Source organism: Camelus ferus, chromosome 8, assembly GCF_009834535.1.
Source record: "Camelus ferus isolate YT-003-E chromosome 8, BCGSAC_Cfer_1.0, whole genome shotgun sequence".
NCBI classification, from domain to species: Eukaryota; Metazoa; Chordata; class Mammalia; order Artiodactyla; family Camelidae; genus Camelus; species Camelus ferus.
The window spans coordinates 38,577,953-38,596,613 of NC_045703.1; the positions used below are offsets into that span (position 1 = coordinate 38,577,953).

The window sequence follows — 18,661 nt, forward strand, 5'->3', positions numbered from 1 at the left end:
TATATTACAATAGACCTAGGGGAAAAACCCCAGTTTAAAGATTTAGCACATTTAGAGGTATGACTGCTTACAAAAATGATGTGATTAATTTAAATGTATTTCCTATATTTGCTGAGAATGTAATTTTCTTTAAAGACACTGAGATCTGAGAGTTGAAGAAATGCTACTTCCTATGGATTACCTGTGATGGTGCAAAACCAGACATGTGAAAAGCTGAAAACACAAGTGGCACCTCTGCTTTCAGTAGCATTTCAATGTAGTGAGTGCTGCAGAAATACACTGGATGAATGCCAGATGCTATAGTGTCAGTAGGTAGGTACCTCTGCATGAAAGAGAGAAATTGAGAATTAATGAATATCCAGCTAATTTAAAAACAATCAAACAAACTTATCTAAATATTTTGTCTTATATTGCAACTTCAAAATTAATATAGTGGCAGAACAAGTTACTCCAAACTTTATGGAAGTTAAAAAGTAGAATGTTAAACACTGGGGAGAGAATAAATCTCAATAAATGCAGTATAAATAGAATCCCTGAAGAGGAATCTTAGCAGAATGTTATTTGCTTTACAAAGAAGCAGTAAAACAAACTACTGGCAATAAAATGTTCAACTTGGTATATTTGTACTTGAAAAGAAGAAATGATACTATAGAAGGCACTGCGTGAGTCGTCACTGACGATACAACTGCACCAACAGAAAGATGTCAAGGCTTTACATCGAGATTTCGGTCTAAAACCCCTGAGTAATATGTCACTCTATTCCATTCACAGGTCTATATTCCATATTAAATGATGGTATCAAAATGGTAAATCTAATAACATCAAAGCTGCCAAAGTCCTGCCTGATTTCAGTTTCATGGGAAGAAACGCTATTAGAACACATCACTCTTGTTGTGTTAAAAATAAGGTGTTGGAAAAGGTTTATTATAGTCAAAGCAGAAATGCAACTTTATAAAGTTATGGTTAAAAACAATTCACTGATGATGTCTGACAGTGTCACAATCTGAACAGTAAAGTAGAATAGTTAAGACTAGTGGAATGTAGGTATCATTTTTAAGTACTTGACATGAAAATGTGTGATTGGACTTAAAAATCCATACTTATTATCAAAAGAATTTTTAACATTACATTCATAAATGCAAGAGTGAAAAATCTTTAAGATATTTTAAACCTTCATGTAATTTTTAAAGAACTGTTCAAATTTTGGTTAACAGAGGAAAACAGGTCCACTGATTTGAGAAAAACTAGTACATATTCTTTTGCCTTTTTGCTTCCTCCTGTTCCCACAAACAAATTTCTCATTATAGTAAAATACAAAAGATAGAAAGTCTTATACTGGAATTGCTTATAGCTATTCCAAGCATAAAATTTCAATATTTAATGTGTTCCTTAGTGCTATGCTTTTATTCTTCTTATCATATATTGTAAAAGCATATGATAATAAATGCTTTCATTTAACTTGCTATAGATATAACTATATAGATATATCTGTATATAATATAGATTTATAGATACAACTCTCCAGCCTCCTTAACAAATTTTTCTTGGATGCCATGTGATTCTGTTGTCCAAGTGCAACATGTCATGGTAAAGGTTTGGGGAGCATTGGCATAGCTTATTATAATTGACAGTTTCCCCATGTTGGAGGTCTCAAATGCAGTAAGTAAATAAGTAAAACAAAATATGGAAACATTAATAAATTGAGGTATGCACTTAATTCTAAACTAAATTTACATCTCACAGACTAGTAATAAAACCTTTAAGAATACACTATAATGTCGTAATCAAAACTCATCAGAGATTTCCAAAATGTATATAAAATTAGTGTGCTTTTCCTCTATACGATATGTATATAATTTTGACTTAATATACCATTTCCTTAAACAGCAATTTAACCAGAGATTCTTTCTAACAAAGCAATAAAATATCCATCCAATAGTTCTCTTTTTACAATATGGAATTTTATACTTTACTAAATGACAGGTTTAAAATTTAATAATGCATTTATTATCATCAATCTTTCACTCAGTTACCATTAGGTACAACAACAATAATTTGAGAAAATCTTTAATCTGTATCTTCAAAAGGAATCAGTCAAAAAAGCATTCAGTTAGAAAATGAGAATAAATTATTATAGAGTGCTTTACAAATAAAATAACAAGATCCCAATAAATTTAAATAGAATTTTCCTTAAAATTTAAAACACTCCTTTAAAAACAGACTAAAAAGTCTTACAGAAATATGTAGTCTTGGCAACCAAAGGAAAGCAGAAGTCAGAAGCCTGGAGAACTGCTGAAGAAATCGCAACGTTCTCTCTTTATCCCCCAGCATTATCATGAACAAAGAAGATACAAACCAGTCATGGCCAGTGTAACTCCCCTGCAGGCAGACTGAAAGGCACAGTTAAGGAACTTTGTATAGTATCTTACAAGGTTAAATATAAGAACTTCATAAATAACATTTCCAGGATCTCTATCAGGAAAGAGATATTAATGATACTTAGTTCTCATTTTGTCTTCAACCAATTTATAAGCTGTTAATATAAAATTAAATTTTATTAATAACAAAATTACTTATATAGTAACTATTTTAATGTACTATTTGCTGACAGTGGAGGCCAAAAGCACCAGCTACTGGAGGACAAACCTATCTGCTTTATGGAAACACCCTTTTCAAGTCATTAACACAATAATACCAACCTTTCTGTAGTTTAGGTTATCTGCCAGATTATTAGCATAATCAAGTATTAAAAAATCCATACTTTTTAGAATTCAGTAATGCAAAAGACTTGCATACTTCAGGTCAAACCCTATTTCTGAAAGATGACTAATTAAAACAAAAAATGGATGTTTTATTCTTATTCTAGATTTACAAAATCTCGATATTACTCTGATTTAATCTATTTTAAAACTTCCTTATATATGTCTGAACATATTTTCTAATAACTTTAATTATTTAGTTTAAGATTCAACTAATAAAACTGAATTTAGTAATTACTACTCAGTTTAATAAAGTACATATTTGAAATATAGAATAAAATGCTATACATATATATCATAACAAATAAATCACTAATATAGGTTATAAAAGTACTATTTTACTATGAATGTGTTAAAGTACTCCATCAAAGAATTCTGAAAAATATATGAAGATAGATCAAATCAAGTAATGTCAATAATTCAAAAAGGATATGAAGAGAAGATTTTACAGAAGCTTGCTGCTGTTTCAGGAATCTCCCACAATGCTTTAAAACCAAGGTAAGATCATTTTCTGCACCATCTTTTAACAGGCTGAGGAACTTGCCATACCTATCATAAAAACCCAGAAAACAAACAAATGAAAAATGTCTGGCCTTGCATTGCAAACTCATTTTTTTTTTAATTCATCAAAGTGCAGCTCTCTTGAGATCTCAAGATTTTAAGTTTTCAAACTTCTACTTTTAGCCTAACTATGCTATACAGAGCACTTAAGAAAGATTAACACTCAATGTATATACCGGATAATTATGATATATTTGAATTAGTAGTATTCATCTAATAAATACCAATAACTTTAAAGGAAAATGAAATTGTAATGAGAGAATAAAACAAAGATACTGTAGATGAGTAGTAAATTATAAACATTTTTTCCTGAACTTAATCTAAAATATGGAATGCTGACAAGCTAGACTGACAGAATGTTAAGTCTAGAGGCAATTTTAGAGTTCATCTAGTCCAACAGATCTAAACGAGGGTGGCCCAGGGGCCAGTCTGGAAACTGATGGGGGCATTTTTAACTGTCATAGTGACTGGGGGCACTACTGATACTTGGTGAGTGAGGGCCAGGAGATCAGACGTGGGACAGTCAGTTCTACACAGTAACAACTTGCAAATGTCCTGCCTATTACTTGCATAGATGAAAAAGCTATTTATAATTATGTGAAATTAATTCTGTTTTGTATAAAATCAAGAAACATTTGTCTTATTTTTTTATTATACGCTGAATGAGACCATGCATAAATTAGCGAAAGATAGTACTTTTGCTTTGCTTGAAGCCTTACTAAGACTTGTTTACCATTTTGCAAAGTCACTTTGCCAATAGCAATACTCTTGCAATATTTAAAGCACCAAAATAAAATCAGTCTCTATTTGCAGCTGCCACAGCCACAATAATTCTTTATGGGTGACAGCTATGTCTCATACTGTAATTGTATAGAAACATTTCATTATAAATCACTTTCCATTTATTTCTTAACAATAAAACAGTATCTTGAATTAAAAAAAATATGTGACTAGCCTGCTCATATTATCTATGGATTCCATCTTAGAATAGAAATAGGTCATTACAAAATAAAAGGCAGGCACAGGATCACAAAACATAATGAGTTACACGTCCTATGTGATACAGGTGGGTGAGCTAGAATCACTATCATGGTTTTTATTATAATGCTATTAATTCACAAAAACTGTCCCTTTAAAAGCTTTCATATGCATCTTTTTTATACTTGATTCTGAAGATGACCCACTCAAATATATAGAATGGGACTGTCAAGATCCCCATTTAATCAGCAAGAAAAGTGTGTGTGGGGGGGGGGAGGGGTTCAAGGACTCAGTCCTTAACTCCCAGTCTGTTCAGGTTGTCCATTTCATTTGAAAATTACAATGTGATTACTAAAAATTCAAACTACTATAATTGATTTATTCATTTTAACTTCTGCACCTATTGTTAAGGTACTTTTGTACTCATAACCACAGCTTGACAATGAAAACTAATCATATTATAGAAAATGGCATGATTGTGCTACCAATGTGCTGATTTTTACAATGCTATTTTCGGAAGAACCTGAGAGTCATAAGGCCTTAAATCACTGTAATTAGCCTCTGAAATAATAATGAACCATAACTGATTTACCTGCAGGAGTAATTTAATCATGTGCCAATATCCTCAAAACAAAGTTACTATTTTCTGAATGATAAAGTCTGCATTTAAAGTATACAAAATAGTTGGTGGTTAAATTAAATATTATTAAGTACATTATCAGCTAGATAAAACAAATTTTAGAAATGCACAAGGGAGATATTTTCCTATAATATACCTGACGGTCATTTTAATGCCAAGCTGCTGCACAGATGAAAGACTTTCATTCTTCACATTTGCATCAATAGCTAAAAACAATAGAACACAGGGTTATAAAAATGTATAAAAGTCTGCATAATAATCACATTTTAATTGAAAATTGATGAAAGCAATATTTTTACATATTTTAATGTAAATTTTGAAGACAGGCTGATGAATCTGTTCTATTAAGGACTGTCAGTTATGTTTTTCAAAGGAATTAACAGGAAACTTTTTACAAAATAACTTTTCTCCTATAAAGAGCATTTAAAAGCATATATAACACAAAACAAATAATCACAGTTTTATACTGATCTATTTTTAGTTGGTTCTCAGAACACAAAAGCTGTTAACCCGGAAGTGGTCTAGAATATTGTACTTTCATCAAGTAATGCATACAAAAGACTTTGAATTACAAACATAGGTAAGTATGGCTGTTTGCTTCTTAAAGATTTAAATGTGAGTGTCAACAAGAAATAATTAGTATTATTCTCTGTATAATGTACAGCAAGTACGAAAGTGGAGGGAGCAAGTTTCTTCTTGTAGACAGATTCTTTGTGAAGTACAAATTGTAACCATGTACCAAAAGTTAATAAGGGGTTGTACAGTACAGAGGACTACAGAAGAGGTTGAAAGTTTGGATTAATCTTTGACAACATTGGATGATCAAGTTAAGAGTGATCACTCAAAAGCATCACTAGATAGCAATGAGGGTCTAGTTGGAACTTTCTATTTATGACTGAAGAAACTAGCATGCATGTGTGCACACATGCACACACACAAATAAGGGAACTGTCCAAAATCATAAAGTTACCTAGCAATAGAAACAAAAGCTAGGTTTTCCGAATCTTCTATCAGCAGGTTTTTTTTCCCCATTACACACTGGTACATCTGATACTATTAATAATATATTTATTTAACTCATGAACTTATTCCTTTTTATAAACCCCTTCTTATAAGGTTAAGTTATAACTCCTTCCTTCCCCAAAGTAAGCCTGAAGGTTCTGTTGCTTCTTTTTTTAACATGTGGCTTTTATCCACCCATTTTATTCAGTTCTTACTGCCATAAAATTTAATTCCTTGTGACTAATAAGCTACTGAAAGAGTCTCAGCCTCCTAATTGGTACAGTCAGCTTTATTTGGAAAAAAGCATTACTATTCCATGTCTTTGATTATACAGTTGCCCTTGTCTGCAAGACTCTTACCCTCTCCTATTTCTTTCAGCTGTAATAGCCCAGGAGGCAGCACCAGTGCCTCCTGCTCTACCGTTGCTTCCTCCTCTAATCTTCCTAACGGCACTAGTCAACACTGATTACTCTTTCCACTGAACACCTCTGGCACATACAACAAAACCCATCACTTAACAAAAACTCAATTCAAATAGCATACTCAAACCTCTCGTACACTGCCTGAAACAAAGTAGCCAACCCATTTCTTTATTTTCTTTCTTACCATATGCTGAAAATTATTTAATTCATCATTTTTTGGGACAAGGTCATTCATATTATAGACCTTCTTGCAATTACCAAGCATACTCACAAACATGCTTTATAAATGTAAGACAGAAAAAAAGCATATTTGCTGAACATCCAAAGTATAATAGGTATTTAACTGCATATATTAAGTTTAAAAATACTTCACACAGGGAAATATATACAAGATCTTATGGTAGCTCACAGAGAAAAAAATGTGACAATGAATATATATATGTTCATGTATAACCGAAAAATTGTGCTCTACACTGGAATTTGACACAACATTGTAAAATGATTATAAATCAATAAAAAATGTTAAAAAATACTTCACTAATCAAAAGATGAAACAATGCAAAATTTTCTGGTATTTTTTCTAACCTTTTGATTAACAACATAAAGAGAAAAGAGATAAAATTACGGTATTTACCACCCTGAAAGGACTATTTAATTCATCATTTCAAAGAAGCAATTACAGAAGGAAAAAATCCCCAACTCGTTCCAGGGAAATGAGTTGACAAATGGTTAATGTCTGTTAAGATTTGGAAGGATACCTGCACGGACTTACAAACTGCAAATGTGCAGAACTGATCTGTTTGTTCTTCCCTCTTTCTTTAAGGGGATAAACAACCAAACTAATTTGATTTTTCCAAATTTGCTAATTTTATAATGGACTGAAATCCTGAGGGAGTTAACAACAGATGGATGATTGTGTTATTCTAATTTCAGCTACCTTGGGGTTTAGCAAGCTGTCATTTTTAAAAAGACAAACAATTTCTCATTTCAAGAAACATGAAAAAGTACTAAATATATCTATCCAGCGTCTGCTATGAAACATCTTTTATATCAAACATGGTTTTTGTTTATTTAAAGTAAATAGAGTGAAATTTTGTAATAGCAAACCATTGTTCCACCAGCCAAAAAGTAAGTGATAAAGGATAAGGATATCTAAAGCCACGGGCAGCAAACAATACTAGCAACAAACTTACCACATCATAATAATAAATATTAAACAATCAATCAACAGGAAGTCACTTTATTTTCAGCTGTACTCTAAAACACCAGTGGATAGTTGTTCAGCAGGAGCCTTCCAAAATTTAAATTCACATTTATGATTTATCTGCCTAGATAATACTTTCAACAAACACAATATATGAGATCTCCCTCAGCATAATGTAGAAATATTACAGAGGGCAATAAATGCATGCACCCTGAGCAATCAGCTTTGTTGAGTATTTAGATAATACATACAGCATAATGTTAATTTTAGATAATCTACACAAAATATGACCCACCAAAACAATGTACCAAAGAAAGCTGTAGAAATTGAAGATTGCCATACTGAGGAATGGCGAGATATCCACTCTGGCCATGCAAATCTCCATGACTTCTTAATTATTTCCTCTCTTACTCACAGACTTGATCATTAATCTCTGTATGTTTTTTTTCCACATATGTTTTCAGGTTAGTTTATAAAGTTATCATTTTCTATACAAATGTTTTTCTTCAAACTTCTCTTCACAGTTCCTATTTTCTTTCCTCTGAATCTAGTTTCCTGATTTCAAATGTGATGATTATGCCTACTTCAGTGCGTACAACAGACCCTTGAACAATGCAGGGGTTAGGGGAGCCGACCCCGCGCAGTCAGAAATCCAAGGATAACTTTATAGTTGGCCCTCCATATCCTCCATTCCACATCCACAGATTCAACAAATCATGGATTGTGTAGTACTGCAGTATGTAGTAACTGAAAAAAATCTGCTTAGAAGTGGACCTGTGCAGTTCAAATCCACCTTGCTGAAAGGTAAACTGCAGTTACAGGGTTGAATGATACAATGCACACTACAGCGCCTCAGCACACTATTCAACTCACAAGCAGTGCTCCGAGGGGATCAATTCCCTTCAACTACCTTCATTTCTGTTTAATTCTGTTTAATTCTGCCTTGTATTTTCCTTTCATTTCTTTGCTTTCATTTTCTTATGATCACTTTTATCCCTTTCCTAAATCTGCATTAGATGCCACTATGACTTAATTAAGTATATATTCATATGTATATTTGTAAATCCTAATAGTTTTAGAATTGTTATACAAATATATTGTGTGAATATAGATGCTATGTAACAATATGTATATGTAATTCAATAAAATATATTAAATGCTATATTAAAGACGGAGAAGTTTGGGAACTAACAATAATTTAAATTAGCCATATGTAACACAATAAATATCAAAATGGTAGTTTAATGTGAATGCAATAGGAGCACAGAGGAGGGACTTCTGATTGGGAGTGAGAAGAAAGGTGACATTCCAGGCGCAACTTTACAATGGAGTTGAATATTATCATATGGGTGTCATGGAGAGGAAAAAGTTCATCCAGAAGAAACAGTAGGAGCAAAGGTTCAGTGATATGAATGCACAGGATGTGTTTGGGCAGTGGTGGATAACAGAACTGAAACAAAAACAAAAACAAAAACAGAAAAACAGGCTGAGCCTCACTGAAGGCAAATATTTAATTTTTTTTTAATGGAGATATGACACATCGTGTCTAACTTGAATAAATAACACATATCTGAAGGATGATTTCTTCAACATGCAGAAAAGTCATGTTACCCTTATGAGGAAGAGGGGTAATGTCTTTCGATGATCTATTGTCATGAGTCTACACTATATCTCTGCTTTTCTCACTGTCCTCATTTACTGAGCCCCTCACCCTTGGGAAATTGCAGTTCTTCACTATGCGTCATCCTTTACACAGTTACTAAAATAATCATCCTAATCTACAGATGAATCAAGTAAAGCTTCTGCTAAGAAATCTTAGATGTTTTAGTTTTAATAGGCAATAGAGTAATCCAAACTGACTGACACAGTATATAAAGCTCTTTTTCATTCTTTTACCCATTTTTTCCCTTTATTTGTCAACATGTTGACATTATTATTCTAGATACAGAGGATACAACAGGTAAGACATGGAAACTACCCTATAGGAGTTTGCTGCCAGGTGAGTTAGACATTAAGTCAGAATATGAGAAAAACATGACAAAGAGATGTGTACTGGCTTCAGACACTGAACTGATGATTCAGTAATTTGTATTTTCAGCCCACACCTTTCCCCTAAATTCCAGATTCAAACAGCCAACATGTACAGAGCATGACTACTTAAATGTGTAACAAGTATTCAAAACAACCTAAAAGCAAGCTCCTAATCTCTCTGAAATTTATTCTTCCCCCATTCATCTCTATCTCAGTGCTTGATAATACCATCCTGGCAGTGGCTCAGATCAATAGCTTGGGTCTCTGACTCCTCTTGCTCTTTCACTCCATATTCAATCTGTTACCCAATTTTGTTGGTCCTATTTTCAAAATATACCTAGAATCCAAGTACTTCTGACCGACTCCACTGACATCCTCATCCTAGCCACCGCCACTTTTCACCTGGATCTCTTCAATGGCCTCCTAACTGGTCTCCCTGCTTTGGTCCTTTGTTCTCCTTCAGTCTTTTCCTGAGGCCATAGAGATCTTTTAAAAATGTAAACCAAAACATGTCACGTCTTTGTTCAAGACCCTTTATTATCCTCTCCTAACTTCAACACCAACAATTCTTCCTTCTCCCTTACTCCATTTCAGCTGTACCAGTCTCCCTCCTAGTCACCTGCTGGAATTCTCTCCCTCTGAAAACATCCATATATCTTGCTCCCACTTCTGCTGCTCTAAACACTATTTAATATTGGTACCCCCACCCCAACCCAGCACTCTCTAGACCCCTTCCCTGCTGTGCATTTCTCATTTACCATCATCCAACCTGACATACTGAATCTGTTACTTATTTATTGGCTGTCTTCCCATCAGAAGGTAAACTCTATAAAGGCAAGATTTCTCTCTCTCTTTTGTTCACAGCTGTGTCCAAGTGCTTAGAAAAGTTCTATTACACAGTAGAGGAAAAATATCCATTAGTTGAATAAGTGAATGTGTATTTGGAGAAGAGATGGGGAGGCTGGCAATGCTGCTAATTGTTCAGTGTTCCTGAAAAACAAATATGAGGCATGGAGAGAAAGGGATGATGCTAGAGAAGAAAGAAGAATAATGTAAGGCCTTGGGCATCACAATAGGAAGCTTAAACTTCACGTCAATGGTAAGCTTCTAAGTGGTACAGGAATGAGTGAGTCAGATTTACACTTCATAGGTCACTCTGAGAGCAGCATAAAGAATACCTCTGAAAAGAATGAGACTTCAGGTAGAGACATCAGGTAAAGAGGCTGTTGTAATAACCTAGGCAAAAAGTAATAGTGGCTTAAACTAACATAAAGAAGAGTAAAGATCGATATAGATGAACTTGAGATATATTAAGAAGACAGAATTGATATGGCTTGGTGATTGGGAGGGAAATGTGGACTGAGAGTCGATCATTCCTCAGTTTTTGGTTTAGATGGACAGACGACTGCACTGCCCACAAAAAGAGACAATGTATAAGAACGGTGTATCTCAGTGAGGGATGGTAAGGTGAGGTCCCTACTGGACCTTCCAAGTCTGAGGTTGTGAAGCACATCCAGGTGATGTTTACCTGTTAAGCATCTGGAAGTATGAGAACGAAGCTTATAGATCTTTGAGTAGAAAAGGTGAATTTAGAAGTCAATATATAAGGCAGGTAAAATAGTATGAGCAGATGAGATCACTAGAGCACAGTGGATAAAAACAGAAGCGTCAAAGACATTGGAAGACATTGCGTTAAGGAAAACCAATTTTTAATGGGTAGACAGAAAAAAAAGAGCTCAAAAAATTTAGAAAGTTACAAGGAAACTCAAGACATTTGCACAGAAGAGACTGAAAGATGTCTGGAATATACATGGCAAGAAGCGAGAGATTTTTAGGATGAAAAACCCTGTGCATATTTGTAATCTAATTACACACCTCTATGAAACATCTATCTGCACACTGAGCACTTTACAAAATTCAAAATGTTTAAAATGTACCTGTATATTCCACTGAGGGGAAGTAGCATTCAGATGGGCTTTCAGAGAGATGAAGCACAAATTTTCCAAGTAATTCTACTAAAGCTGTAATAAACAAGAGAATAATTAGGATATTAAAGGTCAAGAATAATACATGATACTGCATCTCTAAATCACAGACTAGTAGATAAAAGTCATAACTTCTTCATAGCAATGCTCTTAAGGAGGGCCAATTCAAAACACGTTATCATTTTAATATTCATAACAATGTTTCCAGTGTAATTTAAATTTTAATAGCTTCACTGAGAATCTGTTCAATGTAAAACTGGAAAAGAATCATCTGTTATCTTTAGATCCTCTAAGGATTACTTCAGAATTTGCTAAATGATTTCAATACAGAAAAAAATTATCACTAATTAGGCTATAACATCTTACAATCATTACTCACACACACAGAAAAAAAAAGTGAACCCTAAGACCAGAATCAATGCATAGCTTGCATCACTTTTAAAAGTAGGACATATTATGTGTTTTATATACTTTGCAACAGATGGTATCTGTTCAAGGCAACCAGATCAAAAGCAAGCTTGCCAGGGGCTGGGGAGAATGAGGGATGAACAGAGAGAGCACAGAATTTTTAGTGCAGTGAATCTCTTTTGTCAGATACTACAATGGTGGAAACATGTCATTATCATTGCATCTGTCAAAATTAAAAGAATGTGAACATCAAGAGTGAACACTAATGTGAACTATGGACTCTTGATGATAACGATATGTCAATGCAGGTTCATCAGTTCACCAAGTGTACCACTCTGGTGTGAGATTTTGATATTGAGGAAGGTTGTACCTGTGTAAGGATACAAAGTACAGGAGAACTTTCTGTATTCTCCACTCAATTTTGCTATGAATCTAAAACTTCTCTAAAAGTTTGTTAGTTTAAAGAAAGTTGAAAAAGCTACCCATCAATGTTATATAGAAAAGGCCACTGAATTTGCATATATTACCTCCAAAATGAATAGAACCAGGTAGATTATAATTAATATGCAATCCAGAATTATTTTGCTGGACAGAGATACATCTATAGAGTAACAGATATGCTTAAACACACAAGGTTTAGTCATCTTTTAAAATCGTGCCCTAGTTATATTCAGGATATTGACTATGAACTGTATTAACTGAATGTACCCTTTTTCACTTCCAAGTGCATTTGTTATTGTTGTTGTTAGTAGAGGTACTGGGGATTGAACCCAGGACCTCATGCTAAACATGAGCTCTACCACTGAGCTATATCCCCCACATCCAAGTGCATTTTAAACATATAATTCATGAAGAAAAATTAGTGTTCAAGCTGTGAAAAATGTAAAGTCAAATAGGAATAACATATGCTTTCCAACAATTGTAGGTCTAAAAAGCTACATCTCATGATATGTTAATGGTTAATGATGAAAATAAATTTTTTATTCACTGAACTCTATTCAACCTTTTGCACAGTCAAAAATCACACAAAATTTATAATCAGCCCTCTTTATATGCAATTCCACATTCACAGATTCAAACAACCTCAGATAGTATAGTACTGTATTTACTACTCAAAAAAAATTCTATATAAATAGATGTAAATAGTTCAGCCCTGTGTTGTTCAAGGGTCAACTGTATTGTGCCTTGGTGTGAATTTCTTTAGGTTCACCCTCTACAGGGCTCCTGAATCCACAGGCTTTAAGTGTTTTGTCAAATTTGGAAAAGTTATCAGCCGTCACTTATTTGAATACATTTGTAGTTCCAACCTCTTTCCATGACTCCAACGATACAAATGTCAGATTTGTTACAGTTCAACAGGTCTCTGGGACTCTATTAATTTTTTAAAAAAATGTTGTCTTTTTGTTCTCTTGATATCCTTAAGTTCACTATTCTCTCCTCTGTCCCCTATATTATCAATATTAGTAAACAGAAATAGGGACAACATACTTATTTAAATATATTACAGAATATATTTAAAATTGTAGATTTAATTATGAGGTCAGAAATAAAATATTAATGGGAAATAATGATTAGAAGATAATGTGAAAAATAGGAGCTTCTTTTTATAGGGAGACGCCTCTAGAAAGACAGATATATGAGAGTAGAAAAATTAAAAGTGCAATTGATTACAGAATCTACTATTTAACATGGATAGACATCAAGAGGCTAAGTTAGTAAATTCAGGAGAAACTAGAAGTCTACAGTGAGCTTCCTGAACAGAAGAAAAAGAGAACTATGGAATGATTTGTACTTCAACGAATAAAAAGAACTAGCCCGTGAATATATTTGAAATTCAACCTAATCGAGTGGACTGTCTAACTATGTTCTTTCCTGATGCTGAATGAAATCAACACACGAAAATGAAGGAAAGTTACAGAGGCTCAGCAAACATGTCCTAGTTGGTTCTGTGCTAGGAAAAAGGTCTGGGATATAGTTGGGGGTTGGGTGGGAAGGGAGATGCACATAGACCAAAAATAAGGTCATGAAAAAGAAAAAATCTGACATGTTTTAACTTGTGAGCTCTAGATCATATAACCTATTGCTTCTCCCACTGACTCATTACTAAGTGTGTAGGAATGTTGTGCAATTATACATCTACATTGTCTCACTTCTTATAAGCTGAAACTCCAGAAATAGCAGGAGGCCAAACTGGAAAAAGTTAGAAATTCTCTCTCCTGATAGCTGTTTAGATGGCCTGGGTTTGAACCAATTTAGGAAGACTACTGATGGACTGTTCTTCCCCTCCTTACTATTACCCACAAAGGACAGTAGCTTCCCATAGTGGGGGACACAATAGGGAGTCAGCAAGTAGGTCCTCAGTACGTTCTTGTTAACTGAATTTCCCTTTGTCTACCTCCTTTTGGATTCAGATCACATAATTTACAGAGAAATTAAGACTAATTCATTCAACCATTATTATAATTATGGAAAAAATACTAATGAATATACATAGTACTTATTGTGCATTGCAGAGTCTTATATAGAGATTTTGCGGAGAAACTGCAGAATAGGTAATGATAATTTAAAAATCTCTGGTTCTTGTTAACTGTAGATTGCTTATATTGAAAACCCATGTTGAATCACATTATAGAGCCAGACTGTACATGTGCATGCACACACACACACACACACATAAATAAGTATGTATGTACAAAGGCATGTATTTGCTTAGTATTTCTGAATTGAGCTTACCCATTAAAATAGTTCATCTTAGCTTATACACAGGAAACAAGTATGCTATGAGATATACTGACTGTACTTCAATTTACAAAATTTTTTTAATAAAAATTAATTAATTAATTAATCACCATTTGTCTACACCAGCATATGCTTACCTGTGTTTACTTAATAAATGTTGTTTGCCTCTCGTGTGCAGAACATTAATTGCTAAAGAGAAGGTGCAAAGAGGTAGTAGACCAAACTAATACTGAGCATGGGTTTTAGTGTCAGATTGCCTGGGTTCACTTTTGCCTCTGCCACTGTGAACCAGGTTAGTTACCTAAATTTCCAGGCCTTAGTTTCCTTATCCATAAAATGTAGAGTATCTTGTAAAACTTCTGTGAAGAGTAAGTGAGTTCTGTGTAAGCTACTATACATTGCTGGGCAGAGATCAGGTGACTTCTCTTCTGTCTTATCACTATCCCCATAAGAGAGAAACTCAGAAAACTACACCTCTACCTACTGTTTAAACTGAATATATTAAGCTGCTGCTTTTTCAATTTGTTCTGAACCTTTTGATATGTGCAAAATCTATTTTAAATATTTTCCATTATGCAACCAGAGATCAATATACATTTCTGATATTTTTAAAGTATTGGGGGGGTGGTAAAACAGTTGAACGGCTCATTTTACACTAAAATTTTTGAGAATGTTTGATTTCTTACCCACAGATATATATCATATTCCCTGAACATACAATTTCTCCAACAAAATATGAATTTATTTTATTTTCTATTTTAAATTTTATAGCAAATGACACAATCATGAAAACCATAAAGTATGGCTGATGAAGTGGACAATTCTTTTTAAATTGTAGCATTCAAGAAATCTAGCTTATATTGACATTAAAACTTTTCCTTAGACCATCTTTATTCAAAATAATGTTAATTAAAACATGATTCTGGAAAACAAGTACACATATCTTAGTATGAAACAAACTGTTTGCTGGTTTAGACAACATAGCTATTCCCCCCCAAATTTCCCTTATGAGTCACTAAATTTAAATGGCTGGATGTGGCAAGTTTTAAAATATGTCAAAAAATTCAATAAAGTTTCCAAAAATACAGCAGTGAGGTATATCCAGGTGAAAGCTGGTGAAACCAAGTGAACTCTTACCCAGGGAAAGGTATTTAGCTTACCAAGGCCTCTGAAACAGTTCAAAAAAAAAAAAAAAAAGCTTAGTAGTTTCTCGAATTTTAATTTTTGTTCTCCAGTATCACAAATTTCTCAGAAGTCAAAGGACTTCTGGAATTAATATTATGTATTCTAGAAGTGCCAGTACTAATCTTAAGGAAACACAGCTTCTGTTAATATACTTTCCATACCAAAAAAATCAGAAAATTAAAACATACTCACCTTCTCCACTGATTATACCAGGTTTGGCCTTCATCATTTTGCAAAATTGTCTCCGACAGTTTTCTATCCACTCAGTTTGTTTATCACACATTTTGAAGTGTAACAAAAGTTTGCCAACAATATTGTCTAATAAGAAAGATGATTTTTATGTTATTTTAACAAGACACGCTAGATACACTGAAAAATAAGTATTAATGTTAATTATGTAAACAGTCACAAGTTCTAGACAAAGTTTTCGATGGGTTTCAAAGGAAAAGAGACATTTTCTGTAATTATATCGCATACCAGAAAACTGCTATTACATTTATTAAAACCTCATAAAAGCTCATAAAATGGGCTGATTTATAACCATAACTCTTTCTTAAACAAACATGACTCATTACTGAGTATTTAATACACACTGTGGACTTCAAGATTTCACTACATAGACTGACAAACATTATATTCATTCTTCATGTACATTTAGGTGACAATATTATTCATTTATTTTAAAAGCAAAAAGAAAGCATAAGTGTAGAAAATCTCTAGTCAATCATTTACTTCCTCCTCTAGGAGGAAAAATAAAACTATGCTGAAATTGAGTTGGTATCTAGGGCTAAAATATAACGTTTCTTATTTCTTAGCAATTTCATGAATACACGGCAATTTTATTTTTTCATTTTCATTTTATTCCCATGAGATTTTTCCATCTTTCATTTAATTGTATTACTGTAAGATTTTGCATTAGAAAGCACCTATAAATATACTGAGGATTTAGGTGTCATTAAAAAAGGATATACAAGTATGTATACATGTAAACATATATACTATTTTCTCACACACACGAGTAAAAATTCAAGGGGGAGAAAAAGAAGCAAAGATGTTCTCTTGTTTTCTACAACAGCATGTTGTAGAACAAGTAGTCAGTCACAGAACTCAAACCTTTTACCACTTCCCTTGAAGAAGATTTTGGGGAAAAATGAGTAAGAACCTTCTGAAAGTATAAAGTCAAAGGCCTGATTGCTTCTGTCCAAAGATGTGGTCTGGAGCACTACAAAACACTGCCACCTGCACTCTGCCATGGGCTGATGAATTCCACCAGGAAGATATCAGTAATCAGCCTAACACTAGAGAGGGTTTCAACCAATTCTCTACCCTTTAAAATGAATACAATTATAAAATAGGAAGTAAGTCCTTATTCTTATCAGTCTTAAAAAAGTAACCTTTTTACCATGCTGAACTATTTCATTTTTCTATCCAATCTTTGTAAAAATACATTCAAAAAATACGTATGGAGTTCCTCCTATATGGCTATAACAATCTAAACAGACAAGGTCACTTGCCCTCATGAGACTTACATGTCACAAAGCGCATGTGTGTATATATATGCAGATGTATACACACAAATAAGAGTATAACTGAGTATAATCAAGATACACATTTCATTACAATTACCTAATTTGATTTTTTTAGCCTTAAAAAGGCAGCTACATATTCCAACACAATCCTAATGGTTATCATACATAAAATTATATGATTAAGTATAAAAATCATAATTTAGGTAACTATTTCCCTATTTGACAATTAGGTCACAAAAAAAAACCTTACATCAAAGCTATAGACACACTCTCATACAAACCTGAGTATACAAATAAATATGCCAAACATATGCATACTAATAAATATACATATAAACCAGAAAGAATTGTCTTATTGGAAGAATGCATAATTCTAATATTTAGTACTAATCTAATATATTCTCTTTAAACATCAAGGCCAAAATGATCCTGTGATATTCCATAAGTAGCCTCAATCAGAAGCAATAGCTAGAAAAAATTAAACTGATTTAGTCAAATGAGAAAATAATTATTTTTAATAAAGACTCTCAAAACCTTTAAACAAGAAATACCAAAGCTGATAATTTTGTTGAAAATTACATTATTAACAGCAAAGTATTAATGTTAAAAACACCTTGATACAAATTAGGTAAAAGACAATTCAACAGCATTAAAAAGGAATTTTTATAGTTTTCACTTAGAATATCCTTACCACTTATTTCCCAAGAACAAACTATCTAGAACCTATTAAGAGTTACTAATGGTTTGTACTCACTAATCCCCTTCACCTATCTCCCCTTCCAACATTTACTGTAATGTACAGTAGAGAGAATGTAGCCAATATCTTATAAAAACTTACATGGAGTATAATCTATAAAAATACTGAATCACTATATTGTACACCTGAAACTAATACTGTAAAAGTCAATTATACTTAAATAAAAAAATCAGTATTGTCACATGATTATAAAGACAAATGCAGTTTCTTTTTCATCTTTGTTTCCTTCTGTGTTATTCTGCCTTTTATAACCACTACTATCTCCTTCAAATAGAGAATGTCCATATAACTTTTGTAAATTATCTGCAATTTAAAAATCGTTTTCCCTCTTCTCTCATTCTCTACCCCCATTCTTGCTCTCCTGTCTCTCTCCTTTTTTTTAACAGTTTTTATTGATTTATAATCATTTTACAATGTTGTGTCAAATTCCAGTGTACAGCACAATTTTTCAATTATACATG

General features: G+C 33.1%; 1 protein-coding gene across 1 annotated transcript in view; it reads right to left on the reverse strand.

The window, feature by feature from the left end:
- TBC1D32 (TBC1 domain family member 32) overlaps window positions 1–18,661 on the reverse strand; it is a 111,423-nt gene that overhangs the window by 17,464 nt on the left and 75,298 nt on the right. Inside the window, exons 24-30 of the mRNA XM_032484881.1 lie at window positions 17,028–17,041; window positions 16,107–16,232; window positions 11,535–11,618; window positions 5,075–5,144; window positions 3,193–3,308; window positions 2,236–2,390; window positions 182–322 (exon numbers count right to left, since the gene is read on the reverse strand). Coding sequence (XP_032340772.1) covers window positions 182–322; window positions 2,236–2,390; window positions 3,193–3,308; window positions 5,075–5,144; window positions 11,535–11,618; window positions 16,107–16,232; window positions 17,028–17,041 — 706 coding nt within the window. The remainder of the gene's footprint in view (window positions 1–181; window positions 323–2,235; window positions 2,391–3,192; window positions 3,309–5,074; window positions 5,145–11,534; window positions 11,619–16,106; window positions 16,233–17,027; window positions 17,042–18,661) is intronic.